Raw genomic sequence first — 19,804 nt, 5'->3', positions numbered from 1 at the left:
CTCTCACCTACCATGGAAACCTTCAAAAAGAACCTGAAGACCTACCTCTTCCGACAAGCCTACAACCTGCAGTAACCACTGATCCACCAAACCGCTGCACGACCAGCTCTACCCTCGCCTACTGTATCCTCACCCATCCCCTGTAGATTGTGAGCCCTCGCGGGCAGGGTCCTCTCTCATCCTGTACCAGTCGTGACTTGTATTGTTTAAGATTACTGTACTTGTATGTATGTATTATGTATACCCCTCCTCACATGTAAAGCGCCATGGAATAAATGGCGCTATAATAATAATAATCTTCTTCATGTTGGTCTTGATGAGGGGCGTAGTGGACTGAGGCTCCTGATTCATTAAGGGGCACATGCCTTAATGAATCAGGAGCGTCTGATGAGTGGTGTGTGCCTCTGTGCTCCACGCCACAAGTCTTACTCCAGTCTTTGCTTGAGTAAGATTTGTGGGATAGCGAACACCGCCGCTGTCCCACTCCAGCTCTGTCCACATTACAGGAGATGGGTAAAAATTTTAGTGGAGCCAAAATGTGTGACTTTTAAAATAATTCTAGCATAAAAGCGTTGAAGATTCAGGCGCAGAGTCTCTTAGCTGAGTCTTTGGAGTGGAAACTGAGCAGAAACTTCAAGTGTTTGAGGAGGATTTAGAGCGCTTCTCCAAAAACTGTAGTGTGAACATAGCCTAAAAGAGGAAAATTAATCTTTGAGCCCCACTGTGTACACAGACTGACATGAGCACATACATTTTAGGGGCTGATAAAATGTTTATGCCAAAAAACTGGTGTAAAACACTTTGAATAGTCACAAAATGTTTATGTAACATGAAGATTAATGTGAGCCTATTGGTGTATTCACATTAGTTTTAAGCAGCCCCACCAAAATGGGAGCAGCCAGGTTGGGACAGGGCGCTGCTACGATCTCTCATCAAATGGAGACAATTAAGCCAGAAATGTCGCTACCGTTCCCAACTGGAGTAACATTTCTGGCGAGGCGCACGTCACTGGGAAAATGCTCCAAATTCATTAAGTCACAGGCACATCTTAATGAATTTGTCTCATCTCATTCCTGCACTCCCCTCATTAAGACCAGCATATGAAACACCAGTCTTAATGACTTGGGGCACTACTGAAAATGTGGGCACGATATAAGCAAAGGAAAATAATACAGAGTTACATTACCTGGAAAAAAGACCCTTTACAAAGGCTTTATGGTTTATCTGAGGATTGGGCATAATACCAGCGTTTAGATACAAATAGTCAATCTGTTTATACCTGCGGAAAAAAACAAAAAACATAAAACCATTTAATACAATAAGAATGTATTTAGCTACAACTTACGAAAGTATCAATATGATCTGACATTACCAGAAAATAAGATACACTTTACTATTTAATGAATATTGAGACCTAGATCTATTATTTCTTGTTTTACTTCTCATTACCATGGAGCAGCCTTACATTAGCCTTCGCTTACCTGCTGACATATTTTAGTTTCATCATTCATAAAAGCTTATCATACGAGCACACAGTAGGTTAACAAATGAGGAGACATACCAGAAGAAAATAAGACCATCTCCTTAGTGGAAAATACAAAAATGACAGACATTTAACCCTTTAATGACAGAGCCAATTTTTAAAATTCTGACCACTGTCATTTTATGAAGTTATAACTACGAAACGCTTCCACGGATCCCATCAATTCTGAGATTTGTTTTTCTTGACATATTGTACTTCATGATAGTGGTAACATTTCTTCAATATGACTTGCATTTATTTATGAAAAAAAAAGTATGCAGTTACCCCATATGTTGGGGGAAAACTACTGTTTGGGTGCAGGGCATGGCTCGGAAGGGAAGGAGCGACATTTGATTTTTCAAATATAAAATTTGCTGTAATGCGGTAATTAGCGCACACCATGTTGTGTTTGGAAAGCCCCTGATGTGCCTAAGCAGTGGAAATTCCCCTCCCACAAGTGACCCCATTTTGGAAACCACACCCTTAAGGATTTTATCTAGGGGCATAGTGAGCATTTTGACCACACAGGTACGACACAATTGAAGAGGTCATTAGTGTTGAGCGCAAGTGCTCGCTACTCCAGTTTGTATCGGATGCACAGGTATGCACCAAATATCACGGGTGGTGGAGTGACATGATCGAGTCTTTGCCTCGCATGTTTCACGGCTGTTAGGCTAGTTTCACACTAGCGTTTATGAGCGCAGCGACGGCCTGCGCACGGCCGCCGCTAAGCCCCGCCCCTGCCGGTAGCTCCGCCTACCGGCGCATGACGCTGCATGCGCCCTGCGTCCCCTCTCTTTATCACTGGAGGCGCAGGCCGTGCGCAGTATGCGTTTGGCGGCGCATGCGTCCTTTTGACGGTGCGCCGACCTGCGCCAAACGCAACCTGCTGCAGTTTGGTTGCGCCGGCGCACCGTCAAAAAGGCGCATGCGCCGCCAAACGCATACTGCGCACGGCCTGCGCCCCCAGTGATAAAGATAGGGGACGCAGGGCGCATGCAGCGTCATGCACCGGTAGGCGGAGCTACCGGCGGAGGCGCGGCAGGGAGCGGGGCTTAGCGGCGGCCGTGCGCAGGCCGTCGCTGCGCTCATAAACGCTAGTGTGAAACTAATCCTGATACCCAAAAAAAAAAAAACATGCGGGGGTCTGCGATACTCTGTACATAACCAATGCAAACTCGAGTAGCGAACACTAGCCGTCATTTTTTTTTTAAATTTTTTTTACTTCTGAGAAAAACCCAATTCTAACCCTAACCCCAACCTCAACCCCAAAGACTGGGAAAAAATAAAAATGTATTTTATAATTTTTATCAAACAAAGGGGGATTTTCACAGTGATTAAAAGTAACCAATAGGAAAAACTCCCTATTGTTGCCGGGTACTGTCCCGGCAGATCTCGGCGGTCACACTGCACATGCACCCGACATTTTTTTTTTTTCAGGAAAATGATGCGCAGGGCCACGGGACAGATCAGGAGGGCCCAGAGATGTCGGAAGTATCGGGGGTGGGGCATCATTTCTTTCTCCTCTGACATTTATATCATGTCAGGAGAGAAATCATTGTAACAACGGGTTAACTTTTTTTTTTTTTTCCTGTGATTGCCATTATTCACTGAATAACAGCGATCACGAGATTGGGTACCGGAAAACCGGCCCTGATCATGTTCACCAGGGTCTCAGCTACCCCCATTAGACAAGACCCTGGAGATTTTTCGAATCTGGAGGCAGCTACAGCCTTATTCCCGGGGTTAATATATTTTATTCTGCAATATTATTAAATTACTTGTGAGTACTAAACCTGCAGCTGGTGAAATGGAGATTATGTCTAATGATGGAATCTCCATCAGAAAACTGCAGAGATCAGAAGTACAGTGAGGCTATGTGCCCACGCTAGCGTTTTTAAACGCTCAGGAAAAGGATCCCCTTCCCAGAAATCGCGCGTCTTTTTCCGCGCGTTTTTTGCGTGATTTTTGACGCGTTTTTGACGCGTTTTTTGACACGCGATTTCTGGGATCATTGGGGATGGCTAAAAACGCTCAGCAATGCGGGAATTAATGAGCATGCTGCGTTTTTAGCCGCTAAGCGATTCCTGAGCGGTTAAAAACGCATGCATTGGCACAAGAAGCCAAAAACGCATGCTAATTAATTGGATGCATCTTTTAAGCGTTTCTGCAGCGTCTGATCCGGCTCAAACGCTGCGGAAACGCTTACAAAAACGCATCGTGGGCACACAGCCTAAGGCTGTTATCGCACACCTGGCACCTTTGGTGATTCTGATATAATACCTCAGGGTCCCCAGAGGAAGCCACATCCAGTGGCGATACCCATGGGGGCATCATTGCTGTATGAAACTTTTCCTGTGAGCCAATGTACCTGGCCGACTGTGTACATGACACTTTTTTTTGCACACTGTTACTGCAGACCTTGCAACATTCTTTTGATACTGCATTCTTCATGTATTATCTGTACGTGTGCATTGCTCCTTTTTTGTTTGTTATACAGTATACTATTTGACACACTAGAAGAAATGTCTATTCATACCCATTTTAAATACCCATTTATATGGCTCTCTGTTATCATGCCAGTCATATGGGTTGCATCCTAGTCCCAAGTTTTGGCCTAGGAAACAGGTTTTGGTGCAATGGTGCATTTTTAAATATTTTTTGTATGTTTGTTGCATAATAATTACCGTAATTTTTAAATTATAAGACGCATCTTACCATAAGAAGCAGCCCAGATTTAGACAAAATAGGAAAATTATTATAATTAGTTAAAACGTTATACCAAATTTTAATGTGCTAGGGTAGACGAGCGGAGTAATAAGTATTGTAAGGCTACGTTCCCACAATGAGCAATTTTGTTGAGTTTTTGATGTTGCAGAATTTCGGAACCATTTCTGAGCCTATTATTTAAATTTGGTTAATTTCATTTTTGATTGAGTTTGCGTGCGCATTTAACATGCATTTTTATTGCACTTCTGAGGCAGCAGTGTTTGTCTCTAGCTATTGTGTCATGCTTTAAATAAAGCTACCTTGTTTTTTTAGCTACTCTGTATTTGGCTTTGACAAAACTTTATTGATACACCAAGGTGCAAATTACGTGCGTTTTTGATGCTCAGCTGAGGAAACGCACTAAAAACACATGCGAGTTTTATACCTGTGGAATTTCCACACTTAACGCAAATTAATGGTGAAAATCTGCACATAAAACTCTCGCAAGAGAAATTGACACGCTGCGGAGTTGAAACACGCACCGCAGCGGAGTGTACGCAAAGTTAAAAAGTAGCACAGCATGCATGAGACTTCTGTAAATCCCATCCACTTTGCTGTAACTGTAAGGCCAGGTGCCCACGATGCAGAACTAGCAATGCATGGTCGCTGCATCCAAAGCAATGCCGTCTATTGAACACAGGTAAATCCGCATATTTTCACTGAACCGTGCCATTTCTATTGATGTAATTTTGCTTGAGGAGATACTCAAATTAACATGCTGTGGTCTTGAAAGACGCGCCACATGTCTGTCTCCGCAGGTGGCTTTGTACACATAGTGGACACTGGGTTTCTACAAATCCCATCCACTATGCTGTAACAGCTGGCCGCTGCGGGTTTGACGCTGCATAAATACGCATCGTCAAACCTGCAGCAGTTCCTGATGATGGGCACATACCCTCAGACGTTGCTTTTTTGAAGTAGCAAAAAAGTACAGCACCAAAAATGCACCAAAAGCTCATTACGGGAATGTAGCTTTAGTGTTTTTCTGTAGGGTGTATTGTACACACACACAGCTCTGCTACATGCACACTACATGTACTGTGGTGTAATGACCACTGTGTCTGCTAGGGGGAGCTGTGTGGATGTCCCAAGAGAGTGGCAGAATATGGAAGGACCGTTATGCATCTCAAGGTGGGTGGCCTTGAGATGGAGACTGATGCGTGTGTTGAGCAGCAGTGATACTGCTGCGGTGCTGTGTCATTGTGTCAGGGAGAAGTCTCCAGGTAACTAGGGAGACGGGCGGCCTAGTTACCTACAAACCCACCCAGGGGGTGTGATTAGTACACTATAGTAAAAGATTGTGAGTGTATCAAGGACCTGTGATGAGGTCATAGCCATGTGACCCAGTGGGCGTGGCTACGGACCATATATGGTGGCCAGGGTAGGTCACATGAGGTGAATGCAGGGACCTGGTTGGTCCAGAGCGGAAGGTCCCGCCAGCAGAGTTGTCTCTTGGCTCACAGCATGAGAGGTGGCTGTGAGCAATGGCAATGTGTGCCTGAGAGTTCCCTGGAGGGAACGAACGTGTGCGATGGTGAAGCCGCATGAGGAACCCTGATGGGTGAGATAACGCTGAGGCTGAAAAGCCTGCGCCATGGACATGTGCATAACGTGTGTGAGTACAGGATAACCAGAGTGAAGCTCTGTAATGGACGCTAAGCTGTTGTATATTGCTGCTGTGGGTTTATGATGGAGCAATAATCCGCATGGACTATATGATGGTTTTATGAAAACCCAGTGCCGGATGTGTTTTATTCGCTACCAAGCGAGTGATCCTCTGCTGGAATGACAGCGCTACCTCACAGTACATTTACAGACAAATACACACACGGCTCTGCTACATGCATACTTCCACACACAAATCTCTGTAACATGTACAGTGGGGAAAAAAAGTATTTAGTCAGTCAGCAATAGTGCAAGTTCCACCACTTAAAAAGATGAGAGGCATCTGTAATTTACATCATAGGTAGACCTCAACTATGGGAGACAAACTGAGAAAAAAAAATCCAGAAAATCACATTGTCTGTTTTTTTTTCATTTTATTTGCATATTATGGTGGAAAATAAGTATTTGGTCAGAAACAAAATTTCATCTCAATACTTTGTGATATATCCTTTGTTGGCAATGACAGAGGTCAAACGTTTTCTGTAAGTCTTCACAAGGTTGCCACACACTGTTGTTGGTATGTTGGCCCATTCCTCCATGCAGATCTCCTCTAGAGCAGTGATGTTTTTGGCTTTTCGCTTGGCAACACGGACTTTCAACTCCCTCCAAAGGTTTTCTATAGGGTTGAGATCTGGAGACTGGCTAGGCCACTGCAGGACCTTGAAATGCTTCTTACGAAGCCACTCCTTCGTTGCCCTGGCGGTGTGCTTTGGATCATTGTCATGTTGAAAGACCCAGCCACGTTTCATCTTCAATGCCCTTGCTGATGGAAGGAGGTTTGCACTCAAAATCTCACGATACATGGCCCCATTCATTCTTTCATGTACCGGATCAGTCGTCCTGGCCCCTTTGCAGAGAAACAGCCCCAAAGCATGATGTTTCCACCACCATGCTTTACAGTAGGTATGGTGTTTGATGGATGCAACTCAGTATTCTTTTTCCTCCAAACACGACAAGTTGTGTTTCTACCAAACAGTTCCAGTTTGGTTTCATCAGACCATAGGACATTCTCCCAAAACTCCTCTGGATCATCCAAATGCTCTCTAGCAAACTTCAGACGGGCCCGGACATGTACAGGCTTAAGCAGTGGGACATGTCTGGCACTGCAGGATCTGAGTCCATGGTGGCGTAGTGTGTTACTTATGGTAGGCCTTGTTACATTGGTCCCAGCTCTCTGCAGTTCATTCACTAGGTCCCCCCGCGTGGTTCTGGGATTTTTGCTCACCGTTCTTGTGATCATTCTGACCCCATGGGGTGGGATTTTGCGTGGAGCACCAGATCGAGGGAGATTATCAGTGGTCTTGTATGTCTTCCATTTTCTAATTATTGCTCCCACAGTTGATTTCTTCACTCCAAGCTGGTTGGCTATTGCAGATTCAGTCTTCCCAGCCTGGTGCAGGGCTACAATTTTGTTTCTGGTGTCCTTTGACAGCTCTTTGGTCTTCACCATAGTGGAGTTTGGAGTCAGACTGTTTGAGGGTGTGCACAGGTGTCTTTTTATACTGATAACAAGTTTAAACAGGTGCCATTACTACAGGTAATGAGTGGAGGAAAGAGGAGACTCTTGAAGAAGAAGTTACAGGTCTGTGAGAGCCAGAAATCTTGATTGCTTGTTTCTGACCAAATACTTATTTTCCACCATAATATGCAAATAAAATGAAAAAAAAACAGACAATTTTTTTTTCTCAGTTTGTCTCCCATAGTTGAGGTCTACCTATGATGTAAATTACAGACGCCTCTCATCTTTTTAAGTGGTGGAACTTGCACTATTGCTGACTGACTAAATACTTTTTTTCCCCACTGTACATTTCCACCACACAGTTATGCTACATGCACAACCACACTCCCCTACTACGTGTAGGGGAGAGAGGTACGACGTCCCCTTTGATGCCACCTTTGATGCATAGAAATACATGCAGCCGCAGCTCCGGGTGTTGATGTGAGAGACTCGTGCGAGTTTCTCACATTACACACGGTAGTGTGATCCGGCCTTACAAACACACTCCCCTGCTACATGTGCACACACACACACAGCTCGGTGACATGTACACTTACCACATCTTGCAGTCCCTGATGGGACCTGAATGGAGGCTGCACGAGCTGAACAGTCGAAGGACATTATACTCCATTAACTCAAGGACCTTTTAGGTCATGTGATCGGTCACATGACCCAAGCAGTCCTTGAGTTATTCTGGTGGAAGGAGAGAGGGCAGTTCTTTCTGTGAGCAGGAGGGATGCTGTGTCAGTGTTCTCCTCCATCACAGGAAGCTGCCTCCAGACTATAAGGCGCACCCACTTTTTAGCAGGTGTTTTTCTTGTTTAAAAGCATGTCTCATAGTCCATAAAATATGGAAAATTGTTTAAATTCAGATAGAGCAAACAATATTTAGTATGTGCCTTACTTTTTGAGATATATACATATACCGTATATACTCGTGTATAAGCCGAGATTTTCAGCCCATTTTTGGGGGGGCTGAAAGTCCCCCTCTCGGCTTATACACGAGTCATATACGGGGGTCAGCGGGGGAGTGGGGGGTGTCAGAGGCCTTACTTCCCCCTCCTGGCACGGTCTCTGCAGCCCCCCTGCTTCCCCCATGATCTCAGTGTTCCTGCATTCAGCGGTCACATGGTTCCGCTCATTAAACTAATGAATATGCGCATATTTAATGAGTTGTACCATGTGACCGCTGAATGCAGGAACAGCTTGGACGCCGACATCATGCTGGAAGCAGGGGCTGAAGAGACCGGGCGCCAGGAGGGCGGTGGGGAGGACGGGGAGCTGAGCAATACTTACCGCTCCCCGTTCCATCGCTGTCTCCCGGGTCCTCTGGCTGTGACATTAGCGGAGGGCACGATGACGTAGTCAGTGCACGCCCTCTGCTAACGTCACTGCACAGGACCCGGAGACAGCGATGGAACCAGGAACGGTAAATGTAGCCAGTGCCGGGGGCCTGAGCCAGCGGCTACAACGACACCGGGCCCCCAGCGACAGAGAGGCGAGTATGTGGTTTTTTTTTTTTCTTATAGCAGCAGCGGCAGCAGCATATGGGGGGTGTTTATATATGGAGCGTCTACTTGGGCCACTATTAACCCTTGTGCAGCATATGGGGGGTGTTTATATATGGAGCGTCTACTTGGGCCACTATTAACCCTTGTGCAGCATATGGGTGGTGTTTATGTATGGAGCATCTACTTGGGCCACTATTAACCCTTGTGCAGCATATGGGTGGTGTTTACATATGGAGCTTCTACTTGGGCCACTATTAACCCTTGTGCAGCATATGGGTGGTGTTTATATATGGAGCGTCTACTTGGGCCACTATTAACCCTTGTGCAGCATATGGGTGGTGTTTATATATGGAGCGTCTACTTGGGCCACTATTAACCCTTGTGCAGCATATGGGTGGTGTTTATGTATGGAGCATCTACTTGGGCCACTATTAACCCTTGTGCAGCATATGGGTGGTGTTTACATATGGAGCTTCTACTTGGGCCACTATTAACCCTTGTGCAGCATATGGGGGGGGTGTTTCTGTATGGAGCATCTACTTGGGCCACCATTAACCCTTGTGCAGCATATGGGTGGTGTTTACATATGGAGCTTCTACTTGGGCCACTATTAACCCTTGTGCAGCATATGGGGGGTATTTCTGTATGGAGCATCTACTTGGGCCACTATTAACCCTTGTGCAGCATATGGGGGGTATTTCTGTATGGAGCATCTACTTGGGCCACCATTACCCCTTGTACAGCAGCATATGGGGGTGTTTATATATGGAGCATCTACTTGGGCCACTATTAACCCTTGTGCAGCATATGGGGGGTATTTCTGTATGGAGCATCTACTTGGGCCACCATTAACCCTTGTGCAGCATATGGGTGGTGTTTATACAGTATAAGGAGCATCTACTTGGGCCACTATTAACCCTTGTGCAGCATATGGGGGGTGTTTATATATGGAGCATCTACTTGGGCCACTATTAACCCTTGTGCAGCATATGGGGGGTGTTTATATATGGAGCATCTACTTGTGCCACTATTAACCCTTGTGCAGCATATGGGGGGTATTTCTGTATGGAGCATCTACTTGGGCCACCATTAACCCTTGTGCAGCATATGGGTGGTGTTTATACAGTATATGGAGCATCTACTTGGGCCACTTTTAACCCTTGTGCAGCATATGGGGGGTATTTTATGTATGAAGCTTCTACTTGGACCACTATTAACCCTTGTGCAGCATGTGGGGGGTATTTCTGTATGGAGCGTCTACTTGGGCCACTATTAACCCTTGTGCAGCATATGGGTGGTGTTTATATATGGAGCGTCTACTTGGGCCACTATTAACCCTTGTGCAGCATATGGGTGGTGTTTATATATGGAGCGTCTACTTGGGCCACTATTAACCCTTGTGCAGCATATGGGTGGTGTTTACATATGGAGCTTCTACTTGGGCCACTATTAACCCTTGTGCAGCATAAGGGTGGTGTTTATATATGGAGCATCTACTTGGGCCACCATTAACCCTTGTGCAGCATATGGGTGGTGTTTATATATGGAGCATCTACTTGGGCCACTATTAACCCTTGTGCAGCATATGGGGGGTATTTCTGTATGGAGCATCTACTTGGGCCACTATTAACCCTTGTGCAGCATATGGGGGGTATTTCTGTATGGAGCATCTACTTGGGCCACTATTAACCCTTGTGCAGCATATGGGGGGTATTTCTGTATGGAGCATCTACTTGGGCCACCATTACCCCTTGTACAGCAGCATATGGGGGTGTTTATATATGGAGCATCTACTTGGGCCACTATTAACCCTTGTGCAGCATAAGGGGGGTGTTTATATATGGAGCATCTACTTGGGCCACCATTAACCCTTGTGCAGCATATGGGTGGTGTTTACACAGTATATGGAGCATCTACTTGGGCCACTATTAACCCTTGTGCAGCATATGGGGGGTATTTCTGTATGGAGCATCTACTTGGGCCACCATTAACCCTTGTGCAGCATATGGGTGGTGTTTATACAGTATAAGGAGCATCTACTTGGGCCACTATTAACCCTTGTGCAGCATATGGGGGGTGTTTATATATGGAGCATCTACTTGGGCCACTATTAACCCTTGTGCAGCATATGGGGGGTGTTTATATATGGAGCATCTACTTGTGCCACTATTAACCCTTGTGCAGCATATGGGGGGTATTTCTGTATGGAGCATCTACTTGGGCCACCATTAACCCTTGTGCAGCATATGGGTGGTGTTTATACAGTATATGGAGCATCTACTTGGGCCACTTTTAACCCTTGTGCAGCATATGGGGGGTATTTTATGTATGAAGCTTCTACTTGGACCACTATTAACCCTTGTGCAGCATGTGGGGGGTATTTCTGTATGGAGCGTCTACTTGGGCCACTATTAACCCTTGTGCAGCATATGGGTGGTGTTTATATATGGAGCGTCTACTTGGGCCACTATTAACCCTTGTGCAGCATATGGGTGGTGTTTATATATGGAGCATCTACTTGGGCCACCATTAACCCTTGTGCAGCATATGGGTGGTGTTTATATATGGAGCATCTACTTGGGCCACTATTAACCCTTGTGCAGCATATGGGGGGTATTTCTGTATGGAGCATCTACTTGGGCCACTATTAACCCTTGTGCAGCATATGGGGGGTATTTCTGTATGGAGCATCTACTTGGGCCACTATTAACCCTTGTGCAGCATATGGGGGGTATTTCTGTATGGAGCATCTACTTGGGCCACCATTACCCCTTGTACAGCAGCATATGGGGGTGTTTATATATGGAGCATCTACTTGGGCCACTATTAACCCTTGTGCAGCATAAGGGGGGTGTTTATATATGGAGCATCTACTTGGGCCACCATTAACCCTTGTGCAGCATATGGGTGGTGTTTACACAGTATATGGAGCATCTACTTGGGCCACTATTAACCCTTGTGCAGCATATGGGGGGTATTTCTGTATGGAGCATCTACTTGGGCCACCATTAACCCTTGTGCAGCATATGGGTGGTGTTTATACAGTATAAGGAGCATCTACTTGGGCCACTATTAACCCTTGTGCAGCATATGGGGGGTGTTTATATATGGAGCATCTACTTGGGCCACTATTAACCCTTGTGCAGCATATGGGGGGTATTTCTGTATGGAGCATCTACTTGGGCCACCATTAACCCTTGTGCAGCATATGGGTGGTGTTTATACAGTATATGGAGCATCTACTTGGGCCACTTTTAACCCTTGTGCAGCATATGGGGGGTATTTTATGTATGAAGCTTCTACTTGGACCACTATTAACCCTTGTGCAGCATGTGGGGGGTATTTATGTATGGAGCTTCTACTTGGGCCACCATTAACCCTTGTGCAGCAATATATGGGGGTATTTATCCTTGGAGCATCTTGTTGGGCCACCATTAACCCTTTTGCAGCATTTTATGGGGGTATTTATCTATGGAGCATCTTTTTGGACCACCATTAACCCTTGTGCAGCACCACCCTCGGCTTATACATGAGTCAATAAGTTTTCCCAGTTTTTTGTGGCAAAATTTTTTTTGGGGGGGGGATTGCACTCGGCCTGGTGTTATACTATGGGACAGAACACATGCAATTGTTTCCATATGCCGAATCAGCATGAGCAAGCAATTGTAGCATGCTGCGATAATTGGACAATATGTAGCCATATAAGTCTATGGGTGTGTGCGAAACATCACACTGCACTCGGACATCACCCGAGTGCAGTGCGATTCCCGCGGACGCCTACAGCAGAGGAGATGGAGAGGTTACTCCGCCTCCTCCACACCTGTGCTGGGATTCTCTCACGTGAGAGAATCGGAGCACCGAGCACTGACACTCGGGACACACTCGCAGCAGAGCATATTGTTATACGCTGGTGTGACTCCGGAATTAGGGCTCGCTTCCAGTGTTCCAAGCTGGCCTTTTTATTGATACACTTTGCATGCAATGTCTCGACCTCTTTTAACAGCTTTTTTGTAAGGATACAGTGACTGAAAAAAAATGATAAGTCTAAAGTTTCACAGATGCGATAGTGCTGAATGTTTTTTTTTTTTTTTTTTTTAAGTCTTTGATCCCAATTCATCAAAGTATGCCAGAATTCTGATAAAAATTGCTTTGAAAAGTAAAAAAAAAACTTGTGCAACATGGATTTGCTCAAAAATTGTGCGACTTTTGGCATTTTCATGCCGGTTTCACTCACCTTTGCTAGGTGGAGTGGGGGGCTGAGAGGTGCTGTACACCAGAAATCTTACTCCAGTCATTGGCAGGAGTGGGATTTGTGCTTAGGCACACGCCACTTGTCAAATACTCCTGATTCATTAAGAGGTGTGTGCCTCTTAATGGAGTCAGAAGCTTCTGACTCCAACACACCCCTACTTCAGGACTTACGTGAATTACACCAGCCTTGATGAATCGGGACCCTTATTTTTAATGGGTATAAAGAGGAGACTCAAAATTAGGTTCATTTTAAACAGTTTTACACATTTTACAACTTCACGGGAGTACCTACTTGGCAGCCATGAGAGCCTTCTGGAGGCAAAAGCACTGTAGTGGGGCCACTGGGCTCCTGGGGAATGATGTGCCACTAGGACCAATTGCTTTAAATACAGCTGTCAGATACTGAGCGCCATTTAGGTGGTTTACTGCAATTAGAGGCAGATGCCGGCCATGCAATACAGCAGGAATGTGTTCAGGTGTGATGCGGGCTCAGCACCCAACTTGTGCCATAAGGGCATGTCACACTAAGAGATATCGCTAGCAATATCGCTATAACTAGTGACGTTATAGCGATATTGCTAGCGATATCGCTGTGTCTGATACTTACCTCCGACCCGCTCCCCCGCTGGTTATCGCTGATCGCGCGAGAACGTTCAGGACTGTTTCTCGTCGTCAGCTTCCTGTGGCGCTTCCTGCTGTGACGACGAGCGACGCGTGGAGCCGGGCGGGAGGACGCAGGATCGCCTGGTGTGACAGGTAAGTAGCGACCCCCGTCCCCAGCGATGTCGCTGGTGAGATCTGCCTATGTGGCAGCTCACTAGCGACCACTTAGCGATGTACCAGCGATCCTGACCGCGTCATATCGCTGGTCGGGATCGCTGGTACATCGCTAAGTGTGACAGTACCTATACAGTAGAAGACAGTAAATGTAATATGCACATCGCAATGTGCTCCTGTAAGGAAAATACTCGCCCCATCTTTCATACACATCCATGCATTTTATACTTGCCTTTCTTTAAGCATCTTTGCTCCTTTTAACACTGACTTTATGCTACCAAAATCAACTTGCACGATGCTGATATCAGCTGAGGGGTGAGAAGATAAAAGGGAAGAATGCGCAACTTCTGCTCTCTGCATATTTCGACAGGCCAAGCACAGGCGGATCTGATCATCTTGAGAAAGAAGCCGCTCACACAGAGACAAACCAATGCCACTGAAATACAGAACACAAAATATTTGATACTGTGCCAGGAAAAACACTGCCCTCAACCTGGCAGGAATCAGACTGGGTCATTTTATGATACATCATGGTATGGTAAATATTTACCGTATACAATAAAATATATGTATATCGGATCATTTTGTATCTTAGTATTAGCTTTCTAAGTGTTCTTCATAAAAGTCATAACACAGGGCGTTATCTGATATAGAGGTGTCTGTGGTAAACAATCCTTTGCTTCTGAAAGTATAGCTTGTTTGGAAGGAATTTGGCTGAATCCATAGTTTATGACTTTGTGATTCCCAACTCAAATATCTTCTTTCTTAGGTAATGTAAGAAGCCATCCCCACTTTCCTGATCTTTGTGGTTGCAATAAAGACTTGTGACTGGGTGTCTGAGAGTCAGCCATGAGTTGTACACCGACAGACACTGGTTCTGCGTTATTTTCTTATCTCCGATGAATCGTATTTATTTTATTTTAGACAAATAATGGCAGATATAAACTATCTCAACCCAAATTAGCTTTCCTTGGAAAGGGTTACCGTGACAATCATCATGGCTATAGCCACAGTGATACTCTGTGTTAGGCTGCAGTCACACAAATAAAAAAATAGCTATGATGTAGATCCAGAAAAGTAGGACGAGTGTCACGCGAGCACAATGCGATTTTTATCACCTAGCATCCGTATGACATGCGTATGTAATGCAGTGCATTTTAAACATAATCTTTTATATACTGTAATCTCTATGCAACTTAAAGCTGGTTTACAAAACTAATAAAGCAATCTAATATATAATTGGCAATCAGCTTTGTCACAGCTTCTGGCGATTGTGTTGCTATCCCACAATCCATTGCGCTGCACAGGAAGTACGCCGACCGCCATATTGGAATACCCAAGAGATTGATATTCCAATATAGCACCCACTGGTGGTACCAGGCCCTTGCACAGTATCAACAGGTGGACCCCCACCGGGACACCCAACGCCACCGCCACCGCCGGACCACCCGCCACCAGATCATACTTACCCCCCCGGCGCATCTCTGCAGCCTCCCTGCTTCTCTCACGCCTTCCTTCAGCGGTCACGTGGTACCACTCATTAAAGTCATGAACATGTGCATATTCATGACTTTAATGAGCAGTACCACGTGACCGCTGAAGGAAGAGCTGCCGGAGACGCAGGAGCTGCAGAGACGGCACCAGGAGGGGGTAAGTATAAGCGATATTTACCTGTCCCCAGTCCATAGCTGCACGTCACTATGTCCTCCAGCTGTGATGTTGAGGCAGCAGAGGGTGCGGTGATGTGGTTAGTGCACGCTGCGCCCTCTGCCTGAACATCACTGACAGAGGCCTGGAAGACAGCAGCGAGCAGCGATAGACCAGGGACAAGTGAATATCGCAGGTGCCGGAGCCATGAGCCACCTGCTCAGGACACCCAGCACCTGGCCCCCAGCGATGAGAGGTGAGTATGTCATTTTTTGTTTTTTCATTTGCAGCGGCAGCATATGGGGCATCTTATGGGGCCATAATCTATGGAGCATAGTATATGCACACAGTATAATGTCCGCACGTACACATGCATGCACATACACACAGTATAATATCCCCACACGCGCAGATACACAGATGCACAAACACGCACGCGTGCACACAGTATGATGTCCGCACACACAAACACGCACACATTCATACACATGCACACAAACATGCAAGCATGCACGTATACACATACACAAGCATGCATATATGCACGCAGATACACAAACACGCACGTGCAAACACATGCATACACACAAACACGCATGTAACTCACATACATACACACACGCATATACACAAGTACGCACAAACATATACATACATACACGTGCACACATGCGGCATACACACGCGGACGCTATCTTTGGACACTCAGGTATACAAAGATGGTGGCCGCATGACACATCACACAGCCACCCCCAGCGCGATGTCACTGCCCTCCCGATAGCACCGGGCCACATCTAGTCTTATATAAAGCTAGATACAGACAGAATAGCTAGATGTACTGTAGACATAGTTTCCCAAGCCTCCTACATATAATAAAACTTTCACTCTTTAGTGTCTTCTAATTTTAAAACAAAAGTGACGCAGGGTCGGTCCACACATTTTTGATAACCATCCCAGGTAAAGCAGCCAGCTGCAGTCTTATATCATCAGGCTAGGAAGGTCCCTGGTTATTAGACCCTTCCCAGCCTGCAAGGTCCGGTGACGAGGACTTTGCACACGTGCCGACACGTGCTCAGGGCCATAGGTTGGGAGTTCATGTGACAACATTTCATACTGCGCATACTATGCACATACCACACAGTGATGTGCTGGCCACATGACCGCCAATGACACATTCTACAGGGCCCCGCGCTCTTGGCCTCTACTATGTAGCTCTATGGTTTCTTATTTTGTCCACTGACGACGCATAGGTGCATGAGTGTTCTGCCCCTAATAATGCTGCACGAGTCACTGCACAAACTGAGAAGCGAAGCAGGAGTGCAGGGCACACCATGGGGCAGATACAACTTACCAGGCACCGGCAGACATGACAGTCTCCTCAGCAGTCTCACAGACAGTGCATATAGAGTTAATGAACTGTTCTGGTTCTTTACCAGTGGTCACCTGTCCTCTGGAATCCCTCCATAATTGTAGGTCCAGCCTGGCACATCTCCTCTACCACACAGGAGCACCCTGTGGATCATCTGGACAAGGGCCAGCAGTGATGGCCGGCCCTGATGGACAGCAGACTAGACAGCCTTCTGCCTAGGATTAGTGCAGGGGCTGCACTCACACCTGGGCTCTGGGGGCCCAAAAGGTCACTCTGCCCATATGTAAAGTCTGTTCATTAAATCCTTGCACCCACTGAGGGCCCTGTAGGAGATTTTGGATTTGGGGTCCATGAGCTTAAGGCTCCATCGCTGGATGAGTTACACAGCATGTCCTGCACCCAGTGTGCGACAGATATTGGGGTCATACACCTGTCACATTAAAGGGATTATCCAGTAAAACCAGCCATCAAGTTACACACGATGCTCCATTCATTCCTTATGGGGGTGCCAAGTGCAGCGACCCATAGGGAATGAAAGGACGGCGATCGCACATGCGCACTGCTCCATCCTGCTCAGTCCGCTCCCTCCACCTGTAGCTCGTCAGCGGAGTAATCCGCAGGTTGTGGAGCAGCGCAATGATGCCGGGCTGCACCTTCCCCGATCACTCTGGCCACAGGCGGGGCTGAGAGCCCACCCAACAGATGATGCCCGCCACCTTCTCTCGCTCACCTGTTGGCTCCGGTGACTACCACAACCTTGCTCATTCCTCCGCCGCCTCTCGCACTGTCAGGATCAGGAATGGACACAACTACACAGCCGGCAGTGGGCGGGCCTAGCCGGCACGTGGGCGGGGTCAGCCAATGGCCACTACAAGCTCTACCCTACAGGCTGGGACACAAGGCAACGTGAATGACTGGTGCGTGAGGAGAGAATCGCACGATGGGCGGAGCTAACAATAGCAGCAACCAATGAGCACCGCTATACGATGATCAGGTGTCAGCCCACTCACACGGGCGGCACTTTTCGCGTATGTAATGATGCTGTGCTGCGCCCGTGGGAAGTCATGAGGCTGGTGTGGTGGGTGATATGTACAGGAATGAGGAGGACGTGTGGAAATGGCGAGAGAACAGTGGTCCGTCAGTCACGCGTGACGTGTCCAGGAGAGAGGCTCCGTCCTCGCTGTAGTAGATTTCTAATAACCACTAGCTGAAGAGCCCGGCGCTGCCCGGGCATAGTAACTAACTGTGGTTATAACAAATTATAATTATCCTCCATCCCATAGTCCCGTGCCCATATACCCATCATACATATCCACCATCCCATAGTCCAGTGCCCATATACCCATCACACATCCTCCATCCCATAGTCCAGTGCCCATATACCCATCACACATCCTCCATCCCATAGTCCCGTGCCCATATCCATCATACATATCCTCCATCCCATAGTCCAGTGCCCATATACCCATCACACATCCTCCATCCCATAGTCCCATGCCCATATACCCATCATACATATCCTCCATCCCATAGTCCAGTGCCCATATACCCATCACACATCCTCCATCCCATAGTCCAGTGCCCATATACCCATCACACATCCTCCATCCCATAGTCCCGTGCCCATATCCATCATACATATCCTCCATCCCATAGTCCAGTGCCCATATACCCATCATACATATCCTCCATCCCATAGTCCAGTGCCCATATACCCATCACACATCCTCCATCCCATAGTCCAGTGCCCATATACCCATCATACATATCCTCCATCCCATAGTCCAGTGCCCATATAACCATCATACATATCCTCCATCCCATAGTCCAGTGCCCATATACCCATCACACATCCTCCATCCCATAGTCCCATGCCCATATACCCATCATACATATTCTCCATCCCATAGTCCCGTGCCCATACACCCATCATACATATCCTCCATCCCATAGTCCAGTGCCCATATACCCATCACACATCCTCCATCCCAAAGTCCCGTGCCCATATACCCATCATACATATCCTCCATCCCATAGTCCAGTGCCCATATACCCAGCACACATCCTCCATCCCATAGTCCCATGCCCATATACCCATCATACATATCCTCCATCCCATAGTCCCATGCCCATATACCCATCATACATATCCTCCATCCCATAGTCCCGTGCCCATATACCCATCATACATATCCTCCATCCCATAGTCCAGTGCCCATATACCCATCACACATCCTCCATCCCATAGTCCCATGCCCATATACCCATCATACATATCCTCCGTCCCATGCCCATATACCCATCATACATATCCTCCATCCCATAGTCCTGTGCCCATATACCCGTCATACATATCCTCCATCCCATAGTCGAGTGCCCATATACCCATCACACATCCTCCATCCCATAGTCCCATGCCCATATACCCGTCATACATATCCTCCATCCCATAGTCCCGTGCCCATATACCTATCACACATATCCACAATCCCATAGTCCCGTGCCCATATACCCGTCATACATATTCTCCATCCCATAGTCCCGTGCCCATATACCTATCACACATATCCACAATCCCATAGTCCCGTGCCCATATACCCATCATACATATCCTCCATCCCATAGTCCCATGCCCATATACCCGTCATACATATCCTCCATCCCATAGTCCCGTGCCCATATACCCGTCATACATATCCACAATCCCATAGTCCCGTGCCCATATACCCGTCATACATATCCTCCATCCCATAGTCCCATGCCCATATACCATCCCATAGTCCATCCCATAGTCC

The 19,804-nt window shown here is 46.7% G+C and overlaps 1 protein-coding gene across 5 annotated transcripts in view; it reads right to left on the bottom strand.

The window, feature by feature from the left end:
- The window catches only part of HSD17B7 (hydroxysteroid 17-beta dehydrogenase 7), a 114,540-nt gene extending 96,635 nt beyond the window's left edge, over positions 1-17,905 (bottom strand). For 2 of the 5 annotated variants that reach the window (XR_012226428.1, XM_073557971.1), the window contains exons 1-3: positions 17,740-17,905; positions 14,226-14,429; positions 1,187-1,279 (exon numbers count right to left, since the gene is read on the bottom strand). Coding sequence is in view for 3 of the 5 variants with exons in the window: in XM_073557971.1 (XP_073414072.1) it covers positions 1,187-1,279; positions 14,226-14,429; positions 17,740-17,774 (332 nt within the window). In the remaining 2 variants the exon portion in view is untranslated. The remainder of the gene's footprint in view (positions 1-1,186; positions 1,280-14,225; positions 14,430-17,739) is intronic. The other 3 variants (XR_012226427.1, XM_073557969.1, XM_073557970.1) reach the window with 3 other exon arrangements.
- Positions 17,906-19,804: the final 1,899 nt, after the last annotated feature.

Source organism: Dendrobates tinctorius, unplaced genomic scaffold (genome assembly GCF_039654945.1).
Source record: "Dendrobates tinctorius isolate UK_male_01 unplaced genomic scaffold, ASM3965494v1 ptg000012l, whole genome shotgun sequence".
Lineage (NCBI taxonomy): Eukaryota > Metazoa > Chordata > Amphibia > Anura > Dendrobatidae > Dendrobates > Dendrobates tinctorius.
The sequence above is the reverse complement of the archived record's forward strand: the minus strand, read 5'-3'. Positions and strand labels throughout refer to the sequence as shown.